Source organism: Cricetulus griseus, assembly GCF_003668045.3.
Source record: "Cricetulus griseus strain 17A/GY chromosome 1 unlocalized genomic scaffold, alternate assembly CriGri-PICRH-1.0 chr1_1, whole genome shotgun sequence".
NCBI classification, from domain to species: Eukaryota; Metazoa; Chordata; class Mammalia; order Rodentia; family Cricetidae; genus Cricetulus; species Cricetulus griseus.
This window is the reverse complement of record NW_023276807.1, coordinates 44,735,993-44,762,879: the sequence shown is the minus strand read 5'-3', so window position 1 is coordinate 44,762,879 and position 26,887 is coordinate 44,735,993. Positions and strand designations below refer to the sequence as shown.

The 26,887-nt window shown below is 41.4% G+C and overlaps 1 protein-coding gene across 4 annotated transcripts in view; it reads right to left on the bottom strand.

Annotated features, from left to right (window-relative positions):
- The window catches only part of Mtus1 (microtubule associated scaffold protein 1), a 143,254-nt gene that overhangs the window by 66,983 nt on the left and 49,384 nt on the right, over positions 1 to 26,887 (bottom strand). For all 4 annotated transcript variants that reach the window (XM_027391193.2, XM_035452665.1, XM_027391196.2 and 1 more), the window contains 2 exons: positions 24,162 to 26,364; positions 17,823 to 18,018 (listed from right to left, as the gene is read on the bottom strand). In XM_027391193.2, coding sequence (XP_027246994.1) covers positions 17,823 to 18,018; positions 24,162 to 26,207 — 2,242 coding nt within the window. In that variant the 5' untranslated portion in view covers positions 26,208 to 26,364. The remainder of the gene's footprint in view (positions 1 to 17,822; positions 18,019 to 24,161; positions 26,365 to 26,887) is intronic.

Here is a 26,887-nt window from a genome sequence, read left to right as displayed (position 1 = left end):
TCCCCACAAATTTGAATTTCCAACACTGGGCAGAAAATAACCCTGTTTAAGTTCTAGTTAAAACTTAATTCATTCTAGTTAAAACAAATTCATTCTAGTATTTGTCAAGTGCCACTATGAGACCAGCTTCTGCATTAAGTGACCTGTTTGAAATGTGTCCTTTGTCACTAGCACAATGCCTATTGTCCATAACCCTTTGGTAAAATTGTGATCAAAGCAGAAGTAAACTGACATGATACCCCTCATTTTAACATTGAAACAGGAAAATTGCTCCATGCATATTAAAAAAAAATAGTTGAAATTTTAAAAGCACTCAAAACAGAAACAAAAGTTGGAGAGATCCATTAAATAAAAATGCTAAGAGCTGAACAGCAGGTGGCACTGCACTTACTATGTTTTTCATCTTTGAGTTTATTTGCCAAACTTAATGTGAGGAGTGTTTCTTACTCAAGTTTCTAACAGTGTTGCTGGAAAAAGGCTTCCAGCTACTTGTGGTGTGTATATGCTTTTTATCCTCTGATGACTTAGCAACACTATGGAATGGTCACACCACATAAATGTGCACTTCCCAAAAACTCTACTCTTTGGTCACAACTCTTCAGTCTCCCCTCCTCCTCCCCCTCCCCCTTTCCTCCGACTCCCCCCACCCCACCCCGCAGGTCTACTTCATGTACTTTTATTTTCTAATCAAAGACTTACATGAAAAAAAAAAAAAAAACTCCAATTCTCATGCTCTGCCCCACCCCTCCTGAATCCCAGCCCCACTCAAACTGGATTCCTTGTCTTTCAACTTGGACACTCTGACTTGTTCATGCTGATTTTTCTCTTCATTTCCCTTTCATTATACAATCTTCAAAATGCTGGAATCATTGTTTTCTCCCTGTGTTCTGGCACTAATAAGTCTCTCCATGCTATTCATGCTGGTAGCATCAGCCCTTTAAAGATTGGTGTCATATTTTATCAATGGCATAGAATGTTGTGTTCATAGAATGCCAGAATGTTGTGTTCACTGGCTTGTCCCAGCTGCAGAGCACTTGCCTGGTGTGTGTGAGGCTGTGAGTTTCACACCCAGTACCTTCAAAATTTCACTAAATCTGAGCTGCACTGTTGAGAATCAAGGCTTCTCCAACAAGCATCTCCTGCCAGGCCCTGCTGTTATCACTTAAGTTCATGCCTCAAAACAGAAACAAGTTAAGTTAAGTTCATGAGCATATTGGAAACTAGTCTTTAAGGTCTGAGAACAGAAAGAAGCCTTCCTAATCCAAAAGTCTGTCCCTTGAACTTTACAAAGCAAGGAGCAGAGAGTGAGCTTCAACACATGTTTGCTGAATCAATTTTCTTTCCATGCCAGGAGGAAATGTCTAATTTTGTTAATACATCCTCTCACCATATACACTGAGACACTAAGTCACCATTCTCACAAGGCAATTTGACTCTTAAAAAGTCTATGAATTAAATGAAATTCCTTACTAACAGTTACAGCACATGTTACAGATTCAAACACCCATTCAGCTTTCTATTTTTTTATGCCAATAGTTTCTAGTTGCCTTTAGAGGAATGGAAAAGTAGATCTTTGGAATATAAATTCACCAAATTGCTGCCCTGTCAGCAAAAACATCCCTGACAGAGACATCTCCAGAAACAATTGGGGGTTGAGCAAACAGACCAACTTTTCTAGGCCACAGCTACAATGTAGTCATGACCTAGCAAGCTCTGAAGATACAAGGATTCCTTGGGACATCTTTCCAGAACTGCCTCCAATAGCATCACAGGTTTGCAGACCTTTCCTAGCTTGCCTCAGAAGAGCTACACCATCCTCACTCTAATCCACAGCCTGCCCCAAAGCACACTCACCCATTCTCAGTCACCATCCCCCTGACCTGCCTTGGGCGCTTACTTTAGGAAGGTTCTAAGGGAACCCTTGATACGTCCATCCAGTCCTATCCTTACTATTGACTTCACCAAAAAGTTGATCTTTGAAAGGTAGAGAATCTTGCTATGTTGCCCAGCTTCCTGGGCTCAAGCAATCCTCCTGCTTCAGCCTCCAGAGCACCTGGACAACAGACATGTGCCTCTACACCTGGCTTCCAAGTATGTGCATGTTCGTGTGGAGACACATGTGAGCAGAAAGTATGTGTACACAAGTTTGGAAGCTAGAGGTCAAGTGTGGATGTCATCCCTCAGGACTGTCCACCGTGACTTTTGAGACAGGGTCTCTCATTGACCTGGAGTTTGTCTGTTGGGCTAAACTGGTTGGTTAGTGAGCCCCAGGGCTATTTTGCCTGTCTACCTTCCCCAGTCTGGCTTCTTCATGTAAATGCTAGGGATTAAATGTAGATTCTCAGGCTTGCTAGGCCAATACTTTACTGTCTTCTCCAGCCTCCCAAACTGATGCTGGGACTAATCCTGGTAATGCATTATTGTTATGTTGTCACTTCATAAAAGCAACTTAAATGTCCAACCATCATCCCTCTGAGGGTCATGGGAAAGCAGATGGCAGGTGGTGAGCCTGATGCCCAGCCATCATCCCTCCGCTGTACCAGAGATTCCAGTAAAAGGAAAAAGAAAAAGAACCAGTGTCAGAGGTAGACAAGTTCAAAGCTGAGCCTGAGCTATGAGGAGAGAGCGAGCACACAGAAACAGTGAGTGCCTAGCAGGCATTGCTTCACCAACATTCCTAGTGTTTTCACTCAGTGCTAAGAGGAACCTAACGTGGTTATAGAAGTAAATGTCATATAAAGAAGCACATACATCATGAGTACTGCAGAAAGGCACTTGGTGACACCAAGTAAAATGGGAGATGCACTGCCCAAGGACCAAATTTTTCACAATTTTATATCACAATCACTTGATTCTAATTAACTCACAAAAATAGCACACAGCTGGTTTAAGTTAACCACTCAAACACACACTTGCTCAATCCCAAACTCTACACTTCACAACAGCCATTCTGAAGCAATGAAGCTCCACTCAGGGCTTAAGATTTTCTTGGTCACTTACATTTTTATAGATATGAGAAAGAAAACAATGAAACTGGAAAAAATAGCTTTATATTCTCTGATGACTCCTGTCCTTCTGCCTGTGTAGTTTTCTTCCTTCCTCATCACCTCATAGGCCCCCACTGGTGTCCCTTCTAAAAGTTACAGTATATACATACTTGAACTATTTACATGTATACATGTAAACATGCACACATAAACTCTAAGCTAGGATCTGCATATGAGGGAGAACATGTATTCTTTTCTTTCCGAGTTTGGGTGACCTCAATATATTTTGCAACTCCATGATGTCACTTTTCTTTACAGCTGAATACTACTCTATTTTGTATACCTACCACATTTTCATTATCTATCTGTTAATAGACATTATAGGGTTGGTTTGCTTTCCTTGCTGACATGAATAGAGCAGCAATAAAACACAGATATCAAGAACCTCTGGGACAGGAATGGACTTTTCCAAGTATATTCCCAGGAGTGGAATAAATATCTGGGTCATAGGGAAGTTCTACTTTTATCTTTAGGAACTTCCAAACTGATTTCCAGAGAATGTATTGATTTGCATTCCCATCAGAAATAAGTAAGGGTCCCCTTTTCCCCACATCCCCACCAGCACTTGTCAGATTTCTTCTTAATGCCAGCCATTCTGACTAAGGTAAGGTTGTATCTTATAGTAGTTTTAATTAACTTACATTTTTCTGATGACTAGGGATTTAACACTTAATAGTAATTAGTCTTATGCCTGTCTTTTATTGAGACTTGTCCATTACACGAGACCATTTTATTGACTATTTCCTTGGTGTCTCATTCTTGCAGTTTGGAGTATAAAGCCACCCATTGGCAGTATAGCTAGCAAAGATGTCCTCCCATTTTGTGAGCCACAAACTTTTGATTTCAAGACATCTCACTTGCTGATACTTGGGCTAGATCCTGTGTCACTGAGTTCTGTTCAGAAACATGTTGCCTACTCTGTCTTCAGGAATATTTACTCTTTCCCTCTTACAGCTTTGGGTTTTACATTAAGATCTTTGATCTACTTTGAGTTGATTTTGATACAGGCTGAAAGACCGGAATCTAATTTCATTCTTTTGTAGGTAGAAATCCGGCACTATTTTTTCACTGCATGTTTTCTTTGTTGCCTCCTTTGTCAAGAATTAGGCTCCACACTTGTTTATTTAGAGATCCTCATTCTATTCAATTGATCCAAGTGTACGTTTTTATGCCAGGCTGTTTTGTCACTATCTCTAGTATAATTTGAGGTTGGAAACTGTGATACCTCCAGTCATGTTCCTTACTCCTTTGGATTGCTTGTGGTCTTTTTTTTAGTTCCACATGAATTAGGACTGCTTAATTCTTAACCTATGAAATATGACATTGGAATTTTGGTGGATATTGTAATAAACATGTGGATTAATTTTTGTAATATAGCCATTTCCACAATATTAATTCTTCCAGTTTAGGAATGTGAACAAAGAAAAAATCATAAAGTTTAAACTGTAGAAAAATAGACTGTAGTATTGTGGGACTATCACAGGATATAGCAAGATGGAGTGCATTGAAAAAGAGAAAGCCAAGTGTAAGAAAATTTCCCTCCATTCATGATTAATGTTTAAACATTTGTATAAATTTTCTTTGGATGACAAGCACAGATAAAACAATAAGTAATAAACACTGAAGTCAAAGGAGCCACATTCAAACATATGACACCCACTACAAAACAGATCCAGAAACCAAGAAAAGGATAAACTGGATGGACAAGGTAGATTCCAGCAAATATTTTACTCTAGTTCATCTGCAAACAGCAGCTGGTTGTCAATCCTTTTTGTTTCACTAAAGAAAGAAATGAAGTCAATGCCTTGATTCATAGCTTTTATATGGTTATTATGAACACTTTACTACTGGAAAATTCATGATTTCATAATGGATACGTTTCCTAGGGCGGGAATTGAAAGCCAAAGAATGAACTCCTGAATGGTCCTTCTTTGTCTTGCTACTTCTATTAAATATTTTATTCTGCAAGAGAAAGCCCTAAGGCCTTCATGGAGGCATTGCCAGTCTCCCAGCACTGATCCAGCCTACACTAAGAACTGGCCTGGGAAAGGTAGGTGAGTCCATACTGCAAGAGAAACACCTTCAAAGGAATGACAGCAATTTCCAGAGCCACAACATCTACCAGCCAAGGTAATTTCCCATCTCTCAATTAGCAACCAGATGGGAGCAAACAGATTTAACACATCATTGAGAGACTGTTCAGCACTCAAAAGCATGAGTTTTAGCTCCTATTTGATAAAATGTACAGCTTTTGTAGACAGACACTCAGAAACACACACACTTGGACACACACACACTTGGACACACACACACACACACACACACACACACACACACACACTTGGACACACACACACACACACACACACAAAGAGGCAGGAGGGAGAGGGGGAGGGAGAGAGAATCAACCACAACAATACGTAACATAGACCATCTTTTTTGTTTGTTTGTTTTTTGTTTTTTGTTTGTTTGTTTTGTCTTTTTGAGACAGGGTTTCTCTGTGGCTTTGGAGACTGTCCTGGAACTAACTCTTGTAGACCAAGCTGGTCTTGAACTCACAGAAATCTGCCTGCCTCTGCCTCCCCAGTGCTGGGATTAAAGGCATGTGCCACCAACGCCCGGCACAGACCATCTTTTAAAAGATCTAAGCAATGGATTCACATGGGCGCACACATTACACACACAAGTATTGACTTGCATAGCTGGGAAGGTAACTGCACCTAACCATGAAACACAGGTTGTGTGCATCACAAACACCTGACACCTTACTACAGAACCTGAAAAGTTTGCAAAGGAAAGTGTAAACTAGAAAAGTCACCATGCTCCATGATGTAACACCGTTCTAAGCAGTGTCCATTCTTAGTGGGAACACCGATGACATGGGTAAAGAAAAAGACAGTGAAGTTGGAGAGGCAGGTGTTTTACCATTGGGAGAGAGACAACACTACACACCAGATAGGGACTTTTAAACCTGAATTTTGGTAGTGAATACAGTGGGAAGTTGGGGAGAGTAGCATGGAAAGTTCAGTGTTTGAATCAGAATTTGATCACATGGGGGGGGGGTAGAATTGTCCCAAGTGAAGAGTACAAAGATGGGGCATAAATTAGGAGGCTGGCATGCCAGCCAGAGCAAAAGGAATGGGAATTTTCACTAGAGCAGGAAGAAGTGACTGTGGTCACTTAGTAACATATAAACATTAAAATAAGGAAGGCAATCACAGGGACACTTAGAATGATAAAGTGCTAAATTAATGCAAGATTAAAACACAAAGATAACCTCCTTATAGCAATGGTTATAATTTCAGCTCTACATGTAACTACATAAAAAGGACTTGGTAGTTATCTACAGTAACTAGGAATTAGAAAATTAAAGCAAAACCCAAGTAATAATAAATTACATATTCTCAGAACAGTGGCTGCATATTCACTTGCAATTAACTAATGGGCCAAATGCTTTCACTAATAAGGTACATCTAAAATTAGCTTCACTGGATAGCACAGTAATTAGTAAATATTCGCCACATAAAACCCACAGGCTACTTAAAAAATATACACTAAACAACAGATTTTGTGTATGTCAGGAAATTTTTAAATGGTCTTTTAGCAACAGAAAAGTTACACCCATGGACAGAAAGATGTACACTTATACCCTGTCCCTCCCAGAAATTTCATGGAAAGATAGATATGAATGTGAATTGTTAATTTTTCCCTGAGTTAACCTTATAGCCTAATGCTATTTCAAACTTAACCCATATGACCTATTTTAAAGATCGTTGAGAAAATTCTTTAAGACTTTAAGAATTAAGATCCAAATAGCTTAAAAGTTCTAGAAGAAAAAAAAATGAAAAGGCCACAGCTCAACTACAAAACATACAAGCAATTAAATTAGAAAATGGGTAAAGGACATAAACAGTGGTCACAAAAAAAAAAAAAAAACCATACACAAATGATCAATAGGAACATGTCAAGATGAAAGCTGCTCAACATCCCTTGCCATTGGGGAAATACAAACCCAATCAGATTCCTCAGCACACCCACTGAGATGGCCAGTGTAAAATAGAACACTGATGATCAGGCAGAGTTAATAGAACCTCAGGCATTTGCCATTGTAAATGCAAACTAGTGTAGCCACTGTGCAAAATAGCATGTGAGTGCCTCAAAAAATTAAATATATTTACCATCTCATCCGGCAACCCCATATGTAGCTGTAACCCAGAGGAGGTGAAAGCAGGAGTTTAACAGAAGTAAAGGTTAGAAACAAAGCTGTCTATTTTACTTGACACACAGAGCTGTATAGAAAGATTAGCAAATTTGTATACAACTAATTCAAGATAGGATAAGGGAGGGAATTTCTATCCAAAAAACACTTGTTTGTACTGAGGTATTTTATAAATTAAAAATTGAACAGTACTATGGTATATGGTAAAATGACTGAATCTCGAGGTGACAGCATAGTTCAATTGCAGCTCCACCATACATCAGCAGGGGGCAGGATGCTTAGCCTCTCTGCATTTCTATTTCCTCCTTGTAAAGAGGGTGATTACAGCCAAGCAGTGGTAACTTGCAACCTTAATCCCGGGACTGGGGACGCAGAGGAAGGCAGATCTCTGTCTTCCAGGCCAGCCTGATCTACAGAGCCAATTTTTAGGACAGATAGGGCTATACAGGGAAACCCTGTCTCAGAAAAAAAGAGAGGGAGAGAGGAAGATGAGGGGGGAAGGATGGGGGGAAGAGAGAGAGAGAGAGAGACAGACAGACAGACAGACAGACAGACACAGACAGACAGACAGAGACTTAGAACTGTTGCTATCAAAGACTACCATACAAATACTAGCTCCTTGCTCTTAGAGGTCACCAACATATATTGTATAAAAAAGCAAAATATCTTAAATGAAAAAATGGCAACTGAATATATATCATTTTACTGTGTAAAGTCTCATATATAGAAATAAGAAAACTAAAAAGAAAAAATAGGAAAACTAAAAGGAAACTTTTGACAATGTAAAAAACAAAAACTTGTAAAGATCACTACGTATAAAGTCAACAATCATGTAGTAGAAATGGCAGCACCAACTCAGTCCAAATCACTTGCTCCAAAATCACAAATAAGCAAAAGCTCTAATGGGCAATAAATGTCATTACAGCTTTTAAGGTTGGATCCCCATCTTTGCTGGCTCCCTAACTGTCATTTTTACTCTCTATCCCCGGCACTTCCACAGAGAAAAATTTTAAAGCTGAATACTTGCTTTTGCGACCTCTTGGGAAACAAGGAGTGATCATCATCTCTGCTTGGGGCCAAGGAGGTCTGAGAAGAGTGCAATAGAGAAATATATTTCCTCCCTGATAAACACAGACAGGCATGTGAAGACAAAGCCGCTACCCTGGGACACTGTCCTTGGCTTCTAGCCTTTGAGAACAGTAGCAAGAGTTTGTGGTGTGTGGAACTTTTGGCGACCATGTTTTAACTGATTTTTGTCACTAGTAGGCTGAGCAGAAGGTGGTAGAAGGACAGGAAAGCAATAGATGACATTACTCAATCACCAAACCTAGAAATGGCCTTCCTCCAGGCTTCCTGTCAAATAGATGGACAACCCTGTGTTTTTAGCCAATTGTTAACTGCTTCAAACTGCTCTTACCCATGCTGCTACCTTGCCATTAGTGTTTGATGTGGGTAACTGATGGTTCTGTTGCCAGTCTTGACTGACTTCGTTCCTCCATGCCTAGCTGTCCCTTCTTAACCTCCATCATGATTCCTTCCCATTCTTCTATCCCTTTTAGCTTAAAAGGACCAGTCGGGTGTCCTTGACCTCATCACATTCCACACTTGCCTTGGTATCCTCATCCAATTTGGCACCTTCACATGCTATCTACAGGTTTCTGCATCCCAAATTTGTATCCCTAAATAAAAGTCTTTCAGACTGCACATTTAGCGTTGCTACCCCATGCCTGTTTTATCACTACTATTCCCTCAACTTAGTATCTCTGTAACTGAATTCCTGATCTCCACTCTATCATCATCCCTTCTTCCTCAGTTGAAAGCCACCGTCTATCTGTTCCTCATCCCCCATTCAGCCCCATCGGCTTTCCTTCTAATAGCCATGCATCAGCACATATCCAGAACCTGCCACAATCCTGGTCCTAAGAGACATCTGCTGCAATTACAGCAATGCCACTTCCTCCCGGGTTCCTAACTCACTTGCACTCAGTCTATTCTCACAGTGAAGCTATAAAAGTTTAAGTCGCTAAGGCTCAAAGCCAATGTCTTTGTGATTTTTAATACTGTGTAACTCGGCTCTGCATTCCTCAACCTTCTCACTTTCTTTGGTCCTATTGTGCCCTCACTTCCTAGAACCCAGTTCTCAAATGCCACCTGCTGTTCACCGGGTTTTCATCTGCTATTCAGAAGCCTGGCTTTTTCAGCCCTTAATTCACAGCCCCCTTCCTACTACACTAAAATTTTACTCACTCACATGGCATGCACACGCACACAGTGTACACACACTTTACAAGTTTTTCTGTCTTCTTAGATTGTCAGTACCAGACACAATGCATACTTTATTCATATACAGCTCATTTTGCACAACATGACAGCACTTCCAGGACCCTGTTTTGATCTTGTACTCACTGTCATTCTCTAGCACATAAGAGAATCTACATGCATTCAGTAAATATTAGAGTGCCAAGTTACAGACCAATTAAAATACCACTTTGCACCTTCTTAAACATGAATCTCAGGAAAGGGCTTCAGACACAAAATACTAGCAAAGTTTTGGAAAACATTCTTCTGTCATCAGAGACGGTGCACAGACTTGCATAGTGTTTCCGGATGACAACTCAATAAAATGTACCCAATGCATTAAAAAACGTCCACACCCTTTTAGTCCACCTAGAGGAACTTAGCTAGAAACATCTGGCCAGCTATGTATGCCTGTATAAAGTTCTTCTGTGCAGGGCCATTTATAGCATAGTGGGGGAGATCTGGAAACCTCCCTCAATGGTCATAAACAACCTAAAGAAGTAAACACAGCCCTTATGACTTGAACAAGTTCTCAACTCCAGGACATGTGTTGAAAACCTAATCACCAAGGGCAGCAGTGTTGGGAGGAAGGGTGTCCTAAGGAAATGAGGCTGTGACAGTTCTGGACTCAAAAACGGAATAATGCTGTTTGGCCAAGTGCTTGGTTAATGGGAGAGCAGGTTTGTTATACAGGAGAGTTTGATCCCCTCTTGCATGTTTCTTCTCTCACACTCCCTTGTTCTGTGTGCATGGGATGATACTAGCACCACATTCTTGGACTTCCCACCCTTTAGACAGAATGCCGAATTAATTTCTATTGTCTGCAAATTACACATCCTGTGGTATTCTGTTATAGTACCATAACTACAAACAGACCAACAGAACATGCAGAAAATGTAGTGATTGAAAACCATGTTACTAACAAACAAAACAAAACAATACAAATAAGCAAAAAAAAAAAAAAACAAACAAAAAACCTTTAACAAGGGACTGGAGAGATGGCTCTGCAGTTAAGAACACTGGGCTGTTCTTCCAGAGGTGCTGAGTTCAATTCCCAGCAACCACAAGATGGCTCACAACCATCTGTAATGGGATCCAATGCCCTATACTGGCCCGCAGGTGCACACGCAGATATAGGACTCAAGCATAAAACACATTAAATAAAGAAACCCTAAACAGTAGGCAATTTCATAAACTGTGTAAACAAAGTGCCATCAACTAATCTGATATGACTGCTGATCACTCAGAACGGGATTTCTAGGAGTGGATATTGGCCCTGTAATATGTCTATATATGCACAGGAATACTAGCCATATATTCTGACACCAGAGGGTATCTATCCGTGGTAGTAAGATGAAAAGAGGGTTTCTTTTTCCCCTCCTGATTTTTCAGTTAAAATGTCACCTACCTTCAAAATAACCTACTATGATGGAAAGAAAAGAAACAACTACCTAAGTGAGCTGATTAAAATTCAAAGCATTCCCCAGCTGTTGTAATTATCTCCTTGCTCTTATCCTCATTGACTTTTTCTCCACGGGTTAGAGTAACCTCTATACATTTGTATCATCTTAAGTCAGAAACATGCATCCTTCTCCTTCCAACTGACTTATATCCAACCATATATTTCCAACCATCTAACAATGATGTAGGCATATCCTTGAAGCCATTTTCCACCAAGCAAACAGATGAGGAAGTCCGAAGTATTTTAAACACATGCTATATTTTCTATTGTCTGAACCATGTAGGGGCCTTGAGATTTACATCTAGGTGACTGGAACTCATCTAACTGCAGGTCTTTTGGAACAGAGGGTCCACTGTCACTGATCTGAACACATGCTGCCGTCCAGAACCTGGTCAAACCATCCCCAGACAGACCAGCCTTTCAGAAGCCTTGTGATGCCAGCCATCTTGTCTACTGACATGCTCCCTCAGATGCCCACAAAGATTAACCCAAATGCACCCACTCTTCTCCAGTCTTCCCTTAGGCTGAGCGGTTTCCTCCCTGTATTGTAGCAACTCAGTGCTTTGTTGAAGTCCCTGACCAAAACAAGCAAAGGACACTTGAAATGCCGGTTATATAACAGGTACATTGTGCTGAGCACTGGAAATATAAAAATAACTCATCGCTGGACCCTGTCCTATGCATGTCAGTTTGGCAGGAGACAGACATGAAAGAAAAATCACCACAGTTTGGGCAGCAAGGACATGCAGTTGACAGTGCTCTGTTTGGACCCCACACCCAGGGCTTAAAAGATACTGACTTAACCACAATTGTAGTCTCAGAACCTATGGAACTGCCCATTACATAGCAGGTACTCCTGATGGCTAAGCAACTACATAGTGACATTTCATGAGCCACTCTATAAAGCAAATCTTGAATTACTACTGAGAGTTGTGGAAAATGTCAAGAAAGACTAAACTCACTGTGATGATGTTGGGGAGGAGGAAAGACACATGCCTTTCTTGTGCTTATAAGCCCTACTCCCTCCACTTTCATCATCTCCCATCCTTTCTCCACCACCCACACTATCAATAGTGGTCAATGCACAGCTCCCCAGGACCTGCACACAAGCTTCTTGGGTTCTCTGCACTGCCTGTTCACTCTGTCTAGAAAGTCCACCACCCTGACACCCACGTGCTTTCTGTCTCCATCTCCAACTGTTTGCTGAGTCTTTCTTGACCATCCAATGTACAATCTAGTTCTGTGCTGCTTTTTCTCCTAAGCACTTATCACCCACTACCTTACGTACTAAACATTTCACTCACTTAGTTTATGGATAAGTACCCATTCGAGGATAAGTACCACCAGGCCTGAAGTTGTCTGTCTCTTTTGTGTGTATATATGGGAGAAGGAGGAGAGTGGGACTTGGGACTGGGTCTCAAGCAATAGTCCCAGCTGGCCTAGAACTAATTAATAACCCTCCTGCAACTAGCCTCTGAGCACCAGAATTTTAGGTGTGTTCCACTCCACCTGGCTTTGGGGATTTATTTTCTTTTTGCACTTCTTTATCCCTCACACCAAGCACAGGTACCAGCACAAATAAGCATTCATTGGGTTGTCATGATATTTACATGCCTTTTAATGCACTCACATTTGTTAACCTGTGTAAACAAGGCCTAACAACCAACTTTTGTAGGTTATCAGTGTGGCCCCTCCCTAGTCTCTGTTCATTATCAGCTGTGTAATTTTGGTAGTTACTTGAGCTAGCAAACCCTCAGACACTCCTGTGGAAATGGGGGGGGGGGAATCACTGTGACTACCCCTCAGGAGTTGTGACCAAACACAGAAGAAAGTTTAGGATAGTGCCTGCCGCATCATAAAACTCCCGAGTCTATCAGCTATGATTACCATTGCAGTAGAAGTCCCGAGACACAGGAGTAACGTGTGTTAGAGTTACTTACAAATATAAGATTGTTAGCAGTGATAATTTCTAGTTTTTAATAACTCATAAACATGAGAAAATTTCTTTTACTACCTCTCTCAAACTCAGGAAATACTATAAAATTTTTGAAGATTTTAAATGCTGAATACATGAAAACATGTGTTCATACAAACCAAGAAGCTGTACAAGTGAATGAGAAAGAAGAAAAATTCACAATAACAGATAAGTCATGACAAGTTCTGGATGTACTGCCATCTCAAAAGGGATGCACTAACCCAAAAAAGCCAAATAAAAATGAAGGTTTACTCTCCCCAAACGCTACTTCTCTTTCTCCAGGGTAAAACTAAAAGCTGTCTATTGCATGCAACACTTATTCACTCACCCCTGGGCAGTCCTTTGAGTTGCTTTTTGGTTGGGGCAGGACCAGGCTTTCCCAGCTCCGATACAGGTGCAGGACAGAGAGGGTGTCCCATCTTGCTTCTGTCATCCCACGTGCTTCAGGCTGGATTCTAAGGGGACCATTATACTACCCAGAGAAGTGCAGACTTAGTAACCCAAATCAGTCCAAACTAAATGGCCTAGTGAGTGAATCTCGGTAGATGTCAGAACTCACAGCATGGTGAACTTCCTGGCTGACTCCTCCTCTGGCCTTCAGTTTTCAATGATCTTGTAAAAGAATTGGCATTGCAGAAAGCTGAGAAGATACTGCAAGTCCAGGGTCTTAAGCAGGCCACAGTCTCTAAACCACTGAGCCAGGAATAAACAATTTTTAATTTGTTCAAAACTGGGGGGTCCAATGGTGCTTCTTGTTTTTATTTTTGTTTTGTTTTTCCAGATAGGTCTTCTCTCTGTAGCTTTGGAGGCTGTCCTGTAACTCATGTTGTAGACCAAACTGGCCTCAAACTCACAGAGAGCTGCCTGCCTTTACCTCCTGAGTGCTGGGATTAAAGATGTGTGCTCCTTTAGAGTGACAATGTCAGGCTAAGACCTCAGACGTGGGGCCCCCAATGCCCGATTTGAGTCCCACTTCTGCCCTTCCTAGCTGTAAAAGCTTTACGTCATTGAACTTAGCAGTGGGTCAGCTTCCTAGTTTACAAGTTGGAAGTGAGTCTCAGAAAATCATCGTAAGGGTTAAGTAAACTCAGAGGTGAAATGGGGAAGTTAGAGACCTAGAGATTGGCACACATTTATTTGAGTGAGCTGATTATCATCAGTATTATACTTGTTATGAAAATTTCCATCATTATCTAATCATTCTTAATTGAGTTCATTAACAAAAGAAAAACAAAACGGAGCTGGGAATCTGGTCCAGTGGCAGAGCTCTTGCCTAGTATGCTCAAGGCCAGCATGTTGGGTTCAATCCCAGTACCACCACCAACAACAAAAGCCACACTCGGAAGAAGCAAAAGAGCTTGGGTTTGACTTGTATTATTTTATATTCTGGCATCATATGTAAGTTTCCACATTTGGCAAGTGAAATGCCCCCCCCCCAATGGTATAACTGTATCCATTCTCATACTCAGTCTAAAACTTTTTTAAAATGCTATTTTGACTCTGGGTCTGACTTTCTGCTTAGTTTTCTGAAAGGAGTCATTGAAAACCCCACATTGGCTGGCAGACCGCTGCCACTTACCTTCCCATCTGTAAGTGTGGGAGATGACAGTGGCATCCATTTGGTTTCAGTGGGCGAACACAAACACTTCATTGTACAGCAAAGGGCAAAGGCTCTCAATGATCTAAAGGCGTACTGTTCTTGCTCCTGGAGTTTCTGTTCTACCTTGAATTCAGCCGTATTACATTCCTTACTCTCCACAACAAACACCTCTCAATTTCTGGGGATTCTCCCAACCAGTCCCAGTCACTAATTTTTAAACAGAATCCTGTGCAACTGAGTTAGTCTTCTGTCTTCCCTCAGCTAGCCAGAAAAAAAAAAAAAAAAAAAAACACTCCAGACTGCCTGACCCAAGCAAGCAACAGGAATTTATTTTCTCTTATTTCTAGTGGCTGTGTCCCACAAGACCAAGGTCTCAGCTAAATTGCTCCTAGTAAGAGTCTCTTCCTGCATTCAAGATGGCCCCCTTCTCTAGTGCCTCATAAGACTGAGCTACAGTTCCGGTATTTCTTCCTCTAAGTCGGTTTAGACTAGGGTCTCGTCTTTATGGTTTCACTTAATTGTGCAATTCTTCACAGGCCCTACCTCCAGAGTTAGGGCTTCCACATTTAAATTTGGGGTGGCACAAACATTCAGTCCACAGAATGTCTTCCAATCATAGAAAGTAAAATGAAATTCAAACCCATAGTGGTTATAGTTACATTCTATTTTCTTATATCTATATGTAGAAAACTGCCAAGTAACTGCACATGGTGACACATGCCTGTGCCCTAAGTACTCAATGCAGAGGCAGGAGAATTGCCAAGATCAGGGACAGCCTGAGGTACACAGAAAGTTCCAGATCAGCCAGGGAAACAGAGTGAAACTTTGTCTCAAAAACAAGAAAAAAATATATATATATGTTATTATTAATAAAAACTTATTATTGATATTAATGTTAATATATTACCTATAATTTAGTTTTTTAACTCTAACCAAGTCCACCTGGGTTCAATTCCCAGCACCCACATTAAAAGAAAAAGTAAATCTTTAGACTAACATGTCCACATTTCTCTTAAGACAATATACACAACACACGGTAAAGGGAATTTTAAAAGGACTGATCAGCTCCATAAAGAATTCCATCTGTTTAAACAGAACCCAGCAGGGACCTGACTTCTCAAAAGGCATGTGTGCCTAAGTAGGCAAGTATGACATTGCTCCAATAATCATACCAGTAGTAGTCATTTCTCAGAAATCTAGGAGAGTTCCTTATCATCCCTAGAAAAACAAGACTGCAAAAGCTGTTGGAGCCTAAGATTCTGAAACCCTTACACTTGACAAGTGCCCATGCCAAGGGAGGGAAATGCTTGCCAGGCAGGCCTGGCAGCTCAGTGGTGACAGAATGAAACCAGAACACAGAGCCCTAAGTACAGGCCAGGGTACAGTGACCAGAGCTCCACATGACACCAAGTACCAGGTGCTCCAAACATTGAAACATGAAGAGAGCTCTCCAGCCCCTGGCAAAGACCACAAGCCCCACCAGGCAGCAGCAAGGACCAGAACTTGGTTGACTCCCAATTGGTGACAGTAGAGAAAACAAAGACCACTGCTCCCCCAATACATTTTAGCCTCTCTTTTATTTTCCTCCCAAATGATGAACACTTGATGGGGACACATTTCTCTGTTCCCTCTGGAGATGGAGATGAGTGGCAAATCCCTCTTCTCCCACATCATCTGGGGTCTACCCCTCGATACTCATGACCTTGACATTAACCAAGAGTCTAAACAGCACATGTTCAAGCATAGCAGGCACCTTACACCAGCAGCTTTGACATGGAATGGGCAAATCGATCGTAAAAAAGTGAAGTTGACGTGCAGTGAAGAGGTTGTCCAGGACCCAGCTGGTTTTATAGATTCTATAAAGGGTTCTCACATGTGGGGACACATCACTTTGGAGGCACATTTTTTTAAACATTCAATAGTAGTCAGTATTTTTATGAGGGATCTACCTGACATGCCTTTACTCAAGGCTGTACCTGCAGAAATAAGGGGTGTTCCCCACGAAATTCTTTCAGCCCTCTGGGTAACTGAGCAGGCCCTTCGTCTTAGTCTCAGAAAGGGATGAATTTTGTACTTGCTGTTCCAGCTCCCAACACAGAGCAATCTGTGTATCTGCCAAAATCAGTAAGGCCATTCTTGGTACTATCAAATTTCAGCCTAATCTGACTAGAACTAGAACTTCTAAAAGTCAAGCCAAGGTAAATTAAAGTTCACATTAGAAAAGCTTCACTTTTTTAGCTGCTCTATCTCTGTATGTCTTTCAGTAAACTTCAAGGGGAAAAAAATCTCTTCATATGTGATGGGGGCATATTACAGTCCTTCAAAAAAAACACTCTAGCATATTAAGCACGTAGCCATTTATTAAAAAGTTTTATTACATTTATTTATTGAATGTGTGAGAGAAAGAGACCACATACCCTAGAGTGCATGTGTACAGGTCAGAGGACAACTTGTGGGAATTGGTCTCTCTTTCTACTTTGTGGGACCCTCAGATCAACTTGGGGCATCAGGCTTGGAAGCCAGCACCAAGTCATCTTGCATGTTCCACACCCTTTGTTTTTTTTGAAACAGAGTCAAACTTCCAAGTCAAAGTCCGTCACTTAAGTCACGGCAGGAACAGAAGCAGAGACCATGGATGAATGCTGCTTATTGGTGTTTGCTCTCAGGTTTCATGTTCAGGTACTTTTCTTCTGCATCCCAGGCTTGCCTGCCTCAGTATGCCCACAGTGTACTGGTTCCTCCTACATTAATTATCCACCAAGAAAATGTACCATAGACATACCCTGGAGCCAATCTGATGAAAGCAATTCCTTAGTTGCAGTTCCTTCTTTCCAGGTATGTCAAAACTGACAACCAAGAATATCACAATGTTTGCAACAGTTAGCCAACTGCACAGTTACACACACACACACACACACACACACACACACACACACACACACACACTTACTTCTGGGTAGCCTGGACGTTTACACATGTCAGCCACTCCCCAAAGAAGCTTTGCACTGCTCAAAGGTAAGGGCTGCATTGTCTCCACAGACTCCCCATCTTTCCTGAACCAGCTGTCAGACCACAAAAACAAAAAATGCTAGCTGCTTTTGTGACATCATGCATTAGTTCTAAAAAGATGGTCTTTCTGCTTTCTGCCAAGCCCAATTTTACATGCAAATCATCCATAGAGTATTGCATAAGAGAGTACAGTTGAGTTACTTTATTCTTACCAGAACTGGACACACGCCTGATCCTCTGAGGCAATAAGGCCCTGTCAGAGCCTAGGGTTCTACTGTCACTCTTCCTCCTCAGGCAGGAAACAGCAGGGCCCACTTTGGCTTTCAGACCTGGTGCTTTTCTCAGGCTGCAGGTGTCCGGCTTGGAAATGTTCCTTCCTGGGGTGGTGGCAGTTTTGGGTGCAGAATCCTGTGAGAAAACCAGTAAAGATTCCTGTCTCATCATGATTTCATCACACCATCCCTGTGGTGTCAGCTCTGTGAGAGGAACCTCCATCTCCGTGCCTGTGCCAGAGAAGTGTTTAAATACCATTTTTACTAAGAGCAATTAAGACTCTTCACAGCTCATTTCAGTTTGTCCTGATCTATCTTCAGGCACATTAGTGGAATTGATCTTCAGTGCCCAAGTTGACTTCAGCAATACCCTGGATAGTAGGCCCTCAGCTAGTTCCCCCTTCTCTGGGTCCTATTATTTGGTACCTTTCAAGACTAGTCTTCACTGGGGCTACAACTTGGTCTGCTTCTCTTCCCTCACCATGGATTCACCCTACAAAGCTTGTCTGCTGTTCCAACTGTGACTGATGCACTCAAAATCCACACTCCCAAGCCAACACTTTCCCCTTCAGCTGCCCCCATATTTAATTTCTGTCTGGGCCTCCCCACTGAGACCTTCCTACTCACAAAGAACAACAATGATCCTATTATTGTTGGCAATCTCTAACAGAGCCCTTGTGCTATGCAAAAAAAACCATTCTACTTCTTTAACTTTTAGCTAGCTTACAAAATAGTTTCATGTCATACAAAATAAGGCAGTTTTGCACATATATATTTTTATTTATATTTAACCCCTCACTACTCTTTATCCATCTTCCCAACCTTTTCCTCTTCAAAAATCTGCCTTCTACTTTCATGTCACATGTATGTGTGTGTACACCTACACATGTATACTTATACTAGCACACAAGACAAAATTTGATTTGTGATCTGTCATCTCTTTTAGTCCCCAGTTTTCCCTTTTCTTTTAGTCCTCTATTTTCAGAGTCCCTCGTGCACACGCACGTATGTATCTAACATGAATACACACATGTATACTATACAAAAAGAAATTCTGTGTATGAAAGAAACCATGTACGTGTTTCTGAGTCTGACTTCGTGAGATTACTTTTAGTTTTTAGTTTTACCTATTCTCTGATAAAAGACAACTGCATTCACTTTTACAGATGACTAAAGTTTTATTGTGTATATAAAAACACTCATCTGCTGATGGGCATTAGGCTTGTTCCAACCCTGATTAATGTGAATAGTAAGGCAGTAAACCTGGATATTTGGGTGTCTCTGTGGTAATGTTGACTTTGATTCCTTCAGGGGTAAATCTAGTAGAAGTAGATAGTTCTATGGTGGTTCTATGGTGGTTCTCCTTTCTAATTTCTAAGTTTAATAACTCAGTAAGATTATCTATCCTACTCTGTAGTATGTAATTGTTCCCCGTAAGCTCTAGGGAGTGTAGCCTTGTTGAAATAGGTGTGGTCTTATTGGAGGAAGCATGTATGTGTCTGTGGGGCTGGTTTTGAGGTCTCCTAACATTCAAACTACGCCAGATTCAGTTCACTTCCTGTTGTCTGTGGATCAAGATATACAGATGTACATCAGTTCCTTCTCTAGCACCATGTCTTCCTACCCAACGCCATGCTTTCTGCCATGATGATAATGGACTAAACCTCTGAACTGTAAGCCAGCCCCAATTAAATGTTTTCCTTTAAAGAGTTGCCACGGTCATGGTCTCTTCACAGCAATAGAAACCCTAACTAAGACATATCCCATTCTAAAAAATAACATGAAACATTTTCAAAAATTAAACCAGTTTACCTATTCATCTCATAATTTACTCCCCATTTCCTATTAACATACTCTGGTGCCTATTAATAATGAAAGCTATGTTTGTCTTTGTTTCCTTTCTTACCTCCTGAACCTACTTTTCTACCTGCCTTCATAAAAAAAGCCAGGCTCATTACTCAAAAGGATTACTGAAATCATGTCCTCAGGGCCTGTCTGGTCTCACCAGCCCCTGCTGCTTCTATTCCCCACTTCTACAAAAATGTAAGGAGTCTTTTCCTGTCCCACCAACCAGCTCCCCAATAATCACACAGAGACTTATTAATTATGAAAGGTGGTCCTATAGCTTAGGCTTGTTCCTAACTAGTTCTTAAATTAACCCATTTATATTAATCTACGTTCTATCATGTGGCATTACCAGCTCTTCCATCTTGCACCTTCTGTTTCCTCTGTGTCTTCTAGCTTCTCCACCCCACCTAGATTCCTCCTACTCTTTCTTTCTCTTCCTGGAAATCTCACCTATACCTCCTGCCTAGCTATTGGCCCTTTAGCTCACAGTTAAACCAAGGCACCATGGCAAAGACATCTTCACAGTGTACAAATACTCTGCCACACAAAAACCTTCCTCAAATTTAGCTCTTTTAAAGAAAGCCACATCAAACCCTTTAGGATGTTGCAGCCCCTGCCATTGTCTTCCCTTCATTCATTCCCTACTCCCATCACCACATCCACCTGGCCACCCCCTGCATCAGAATACCTTCCTATGATTTTTCATCTTTACACTTGGTGTTTTCTATGCCCAGATGCATGCCCTATAAGTTATGGCAAGTGACTAAGTGGCATTTTCATTAGAAGTTCCCCTCGATAATCTTCCTGATTGCCACTACCCATTTTCATCTCCTGTAAAACAGCAGATTACGCTCATAAAGCAGTTCTTATGCCCTGGTGGCTTATTTTGTGACAGACCCGCTTGACTAGATAAAACACGTGGACCAAAGCTGCCTGCCATTATACCCTAACAAGTGCTATCCTATGTGGCATACACAGTAGGTGACCAACCAATTTCCACTGTAGAGATAAGGAAATAGGAGCCTGAGTCTTCAAAGTCCACAAATCCTCAGGCAAAAGGTTCTGAATTCCTGTCTTTTATTCCTTTCTCCACCCAACCATATCACTCCTGTCTGCACCCTCCCTAGTGCTGGGATTAAAGGAGTGTGATCCCAAGTGCTAGGATTAAAGGCATGAGATCTGTTCTGTTACTCTTCATTCACTCTTGTGTAAGTCAGAGTGGCCTTGAATTCAGAGAGATCCATCTGCCTGTCTCCCAAGTTTTGGTATTAAAGGTGTGTGTCACCACTGTCTATTTTCTGTAGCTAACTAGTGTGGCTGGGCTTTGCAAAGTAATCTCCATTGGCTTTACTAGATCATAAACAATACATCACCACAAGGTACAAATTCTAACACTATAAACTACAATTTTCTTCTCCCTTTACATATTACATAGAGAAAAACTGAGCCTCATAGGGAGGTCACTTTGCAGTGAATGAAGCAGCCACAAATTAAAAATTTTCTAAAATTCATGCTCTTAAGCTCAGGCTTGCATATTTATTACCATGGCCCTCCTTTGTTTAAATACAGATGATTGTTTCCAATAGATAGATGTAAAGTCCCACACCAATGGCTGTTGGATCTATATACTAGGTGAAATCAATACTAATCTAACAGCTAGAGTCCCAAGAGTGCAGGTCCGTTGACACTGGAGAATAACACGGAATCTTCTACCTACAGAAATTTTCTTGTAATAAGTAGACAAAACTTCAACTTATGGGAGTGAACCTTCCACAAATCACTTGTTTTACCTTCACATCCCACATTTTGAAAAATTTTGAGGTTTCTTAGATATAGGGGACCTGAGTTTTTTGAGCATCTGTTTCCTTTGCAGCTTTGTGAGTTTGAAATAAAACCCTCTGAAGCATAATCACAGATAGCAGTTGACCTACAGAAAAGAACAATGGACGTAAGCCCTGAGTATTACTGGGACAATTAAATGACAGCCTATAAGAAAGGCACCTGAGTCCATCTTTCCTTTATGTAACAGCTCCCTTTAACATGCTACGTTGAGCACCTACTTTCAACCCTCTATAGTAGTCTAAATTAAATCACTTCTTTCCCCCCCCCAAAAAAGCCCACCCCTTTCTAAAGTTTCAGGTGAACCCAGATCAAACAGTCATAAGGTGGTAGGCATCCTGAAATAAACTGATTGAGCTGGAGACTAAGACCAAGAGTACACACACACACACACACACACACACACACACACACACACACACACACACACACACACACAGAGAGAGAGAGAGAGAGAGAGAGAGAGAGAGAGAGAGAGAGAGAGAGAGAGAGAGAGAAGGAGAGAAGACCATCCTTCTATGGCAATGTGAGTTCACCTGTTTACCATTCTACAATAAGCCACAGCCTGTGGTTAGGATGGTCTATCTGGCCTCTTCATTCCTTCAAACCTCCTTTCCTGAGGCTAGAAATGTGAGAGCGCTGAATTAGACAAACTGGAGGGTGCTACTGTATGTAAGACAGGGTCACAGAAGCATAGTTCTTTATTCTAGCAGATAAGTGAAAGTTCCAGTGATGAGACAGCCCTGACAGCCTTACAAAGCACCTCACAGCTAATTCTAAGGCCTCACTGCAACATTGCTCAAGGTGCAAACTGCTGGCATCCATCTCACCATGGCCTCACCTCATGGGCCTGCAGCTACCTGATTAGAAAGATAAGGACATAAAACCCAAACTCTCCAGTTTTAGAACTACACAAGCAATTTACATTCAAGACCAATGTTTAACAAACTTTATGCTGGTTTTTTCTGGTCTTGGGGGTCCAACAAGTCAGTAAACATCTCTCATAAAGCAAAGCATGCTGGTTCATAACTAATCTTAGCATTAAGGCTGCTAAGCAAGACAACCTCAAATTCAAGACAAGCCTGAGCTACAGTGTGCTGAATTTGCTCAATTCAAAGCCATGCTGGGTACATGTTGATAACCAAATTCCCCATAAATGAAGAAAAAATATCTTGGTTTAGGAATATCTAGAAATACCTATCTAAGACTATTTGATTATAATTGGGAATTTTAGTTTTATTTGGTATATTTCACTTTTAAACGATCAGAGTTTTCTCAATTAGACATAAAAAGAACTTGAACAGTCTGTATCCTGAAACAATATAGTAGCCTATTGGTTTAGAGACCTCTGGGACATTCCATCCTTACCAATAGAGTTTTTATGATAAAGCCAAACATCTGCAAACTGACCCAGGCAAGAGTATCTGCAGCTGGGCGTTGGTGGCACATGCCTTTAATCCCAGTACCCCACCACTTGGAAGGCAGAGGCAGGAGGATCTCTGTGAGTTCCAAGCCAGCCTGGTTAACAGAGCAAGGACCAGGATAGTCTCCAAAGCCACAGAGAAACCGTGTCTCAAAAAACCAAAAGTATGTCCAGTGTTTATCCTCTAGACATTGCCTACATTACCTGCTAAGTAACCCGAAACAAACATGTACTTAACCGTGCTGTGTTTCATTCCTCCTACACAAGAGTCCCCAAAGATGTCTATCTTCCTCCTCTGCACGCAGATCTGTTCCCATCTAGAGGACAAGCATTTCAAGGGCGGTCTGTGTGGAGCTGAAAATACACCTAACTCTCCACTGCCAAAAATAGAGCTAAGGAGACACACACAACAGCAGCCTGGCAAATGTTTTGAAAACTAGTTTGATCATACTTTTGTCAAAAAAAAAACTTGTGCATATTTAAAGAAAAATAACCTTTGAACTGCACATAATGCACGATCTAGTCCCACTCAGGATTTGACAGGTGCCATTGAAGACAAACTGCTTTATTTACTGTATATGGGTTTGTTTCTTTCATGTATTAGAAACCAATGCAAATGACCTGCAGGTGACCTTACACACCCACCACCCAAATTCTTTCCTTTCTGGCTGGGGCAAAGCTACAGGACTCCGTGCCACACAGCTGGTCCAAGCAGACTCAAATCTGTGAGAATAGGCTCTACCTCCAGGGCTACTCTCTCCAACAAGATACCAGGAGTGATTTTCATGTTGATATGTTTACCAGCACTCACTAGCCATTTCTTCAATGTGGTTTGCATGCTTACAACCCCATTTGTTTTGTAAGAAAAAATGCAATCTGGTGTCAGATATTTCACTTCAAATATCTAAATTTATTAAAATATTAACATTCTTTTAAAACACTATCAAAAAGGAACACCCATGTTCAAGAAACTCCTGAAACTAAGTTTTTCACTATGCACGTTCATTGTATTTTGACTCGTCAACACTCCATACTGGCTGACAAGACAAAGAATACCCAAATACAAATGAGCCAAGTTCAGTGATATTATTAGCAGATACTAGGAAATGAATTGTTAATACAGCAGCTTTCTTCCCCATTCCTAGAAGCAGACAGCAGCTTTCACTTACCACAGACAGGGACTTGCATTCAAAAGACTCGTTCATATCTGGCTTTCTCAGCTCTTGCTTTTCCACTGGAGTGCAGCTGTCCTTCTCACCCTTTTCAGGGTTAATCTGATCGATGTGGGAAGCATATGTTACTTCCAAACACTCTGAACTTTTCATTTTAACTGGGAGGATGCCTTCGATCTGGGAAAACACAGCTACGGACCCAGTCTCAACCACTGCATGAGAAGAACCTGTCTTGTCAACATCCTCCCGATTCGATTTCGTGGCAGATGTTGTTCTTGGAACCCTGAGCGAAGCGTTTTTAGAATAAGTTGTAACATGCACAGGCTGGCTGGTAATGAGTTTATTAAATGGTTGCTTGTCTGTCTTGTTAATTAGGAGTTCTGCTTTTTTGTCTGCAGTAAAGTCGGATTTTTCTGTTTTGCTAACAACTGTCAACTGTTTAGAAGGCACTGGTGGGGCTGAGGAGACCCCAGTACTCTGAGGTTTGGGTGTACCCTTTGGTAGGGAAGGGTCTTTGGGTTGCAGCACTGATCTAGATATAACTTTGGCTTTAATGTTCTTGAAGTTTGGTATTGGATAACGTATGATTTCTGTTTTCCTAACTTTACTGCCCATGGGGGTATTTGTTTTGGTAGCCGATTTTCCCAGATTAGGCTTTGACACATTCACTGGTGCACCTTTCAAGTTTGGTGCATTTTTACCATCTCTTGGACTATTCTCTACAAGATTGCACATCTCTGTATTGTCAACAGGTAAAAGGGTAAGGCTAATATCAGGGGTTTTCGGAACTTGTGTTGATATTGACGTGCAAGCTGTACTGTTTGTGCTAACAGCTCTACCATTTCCGTCCCAAGCCATTTCATAAAAGGAAATCCTCTGCCCTGGGATACCTCTTAGGGTCAGCTCTCCAGCACTATTTTGGATTTCTGAGTTATTGTCATAAGAGGCAATGTCTAGGTCTTCAGTCACAGTGACTTTACACTCAGAGTCCAGGACTCTGGTTTTACATTTATCAAAAGCTGGTGCCAGTAAAGGGCATTCAACAACATGACAGTTGGACAGTGTTTCTCGTAGATTTTGGCCCATTTCCTGTTGACCATATGAGCCGTGTGAATGTGTCTTACTGTTCGGTTCATCTTCAGATGTACAATAGAACCCCTGTAATACAGACCCATTGGGAACCTCCATGCCACCAGAAACTGGTGTCACAGCTTGTATCTCTCTCTCTCCAAAGAGTCCTTGCTCTGTCCCATCTGTGTACTCTTTGGTGACATTTCCTAAAGAATAGTGACATTGAATTCCAATGTCTTCACCATCGGTTTGCATCGGCACATCAGAACATATTATGTAGGTTGTGTTCAGAGCCTCTGAGGGTGGGGCTTGAAGGTTTTCAAAGCCCTCTCTATTATAATGAATTCCTCCCACATTCTTCTTATAGGAATGTGGTGATGTCCACTTGGAGCAGGATAGTGTATTTCCACCTCTCACACCCGTTGGCTGCAGACCTCCAGGAGCATATAAAGGCTGACCCTGGTCACTAGAATGGAGTGCTTTAAAGGTACAGTTAATTGAGTCTACTTTCATGTTCAATGTCTGTTTTAGCTCCAAAGCTGCAGAGGAGTCTGCACAACCAAAATCACCATCAGACTTGCGCATGCAGGGCAAAGAGGGCTCAAATCTCTCGCCCTGGAGTGCCTCTAGGGAATCCAAATTGCTGTGCAGGTTTGGGGACTCCGTTGTACTGAGTGCAGAAGACTGATGGGTAGGATCACTACGAACTGCAAACCCAGGCTTACCAATGAAATCACTCGAAGGCTCAACACGCTGATGGCTTACAGAAACACTTCCATTGGTGTCCACAGCAGGATCCATTACATAGTCTACCACCATGTCATCTGGGCTTGCAATGTTCCAATCCCAGTGACTCGTTGAAGGGCACTGTGTAGATGATGGCTTTGTGTTGTATTCAGATGTATTCCCGTTTTTATCACTGATAAACATATAACGCAATTCATCTGTCTTATCTGAATTATCATCATTCATCCTGAATGTTAACTCTAAATTTCTGCCATTTTATATTCTCTTCGCATCCTTTTAAATCTACGAGAGAGTGAATAAAGGGTCCAGCTCCCTAGTTATCACTTCCCAGCCCAGTTGCAGGATGACAGTCTTGGATGCTTTCAAGTTGATTTGTTGTTTCCTGGAAGATATAAAACATTTGACTCAAATAAATGTTAGAAAAAATTTGCAGATCATCCTTAATTTACACCACTGTTTTCACACCAACAACCCATAACTGTGAATGCAGGAATTCACACCATCATCTATTCTCTTTCAAAGACACCTTCGTGTGTGCCAAGGAATGGGGCATGATGATATGGGGACACAGATAAAGGCCCTGTGACTAATGTCACAGGTGACATCTACCTTCCTGGCTCCCAGAGACTCTCCAAAGGGAGGGAACTAGGTCTGTGACAGTCTTTCATTCTTGCTGGTCAACTGTGAAGCCATTCATCCTAATTTCCATCGGCAGTTCCTTTATGTCCACTTCCCAGCATAATTCATGAATGCCCCTTCCATCATCAGAAGGGCCCCTATTCTACATTAAGGACAGTGATTACCAGAGAGACCATCCAGACCCGACAAATGAGTGGAAAGAGACTCCAGGAATTTGCATTTCTCTTTTCTGTTTCATTCCTGTCTTAACCATGTGCCTTTCTGAG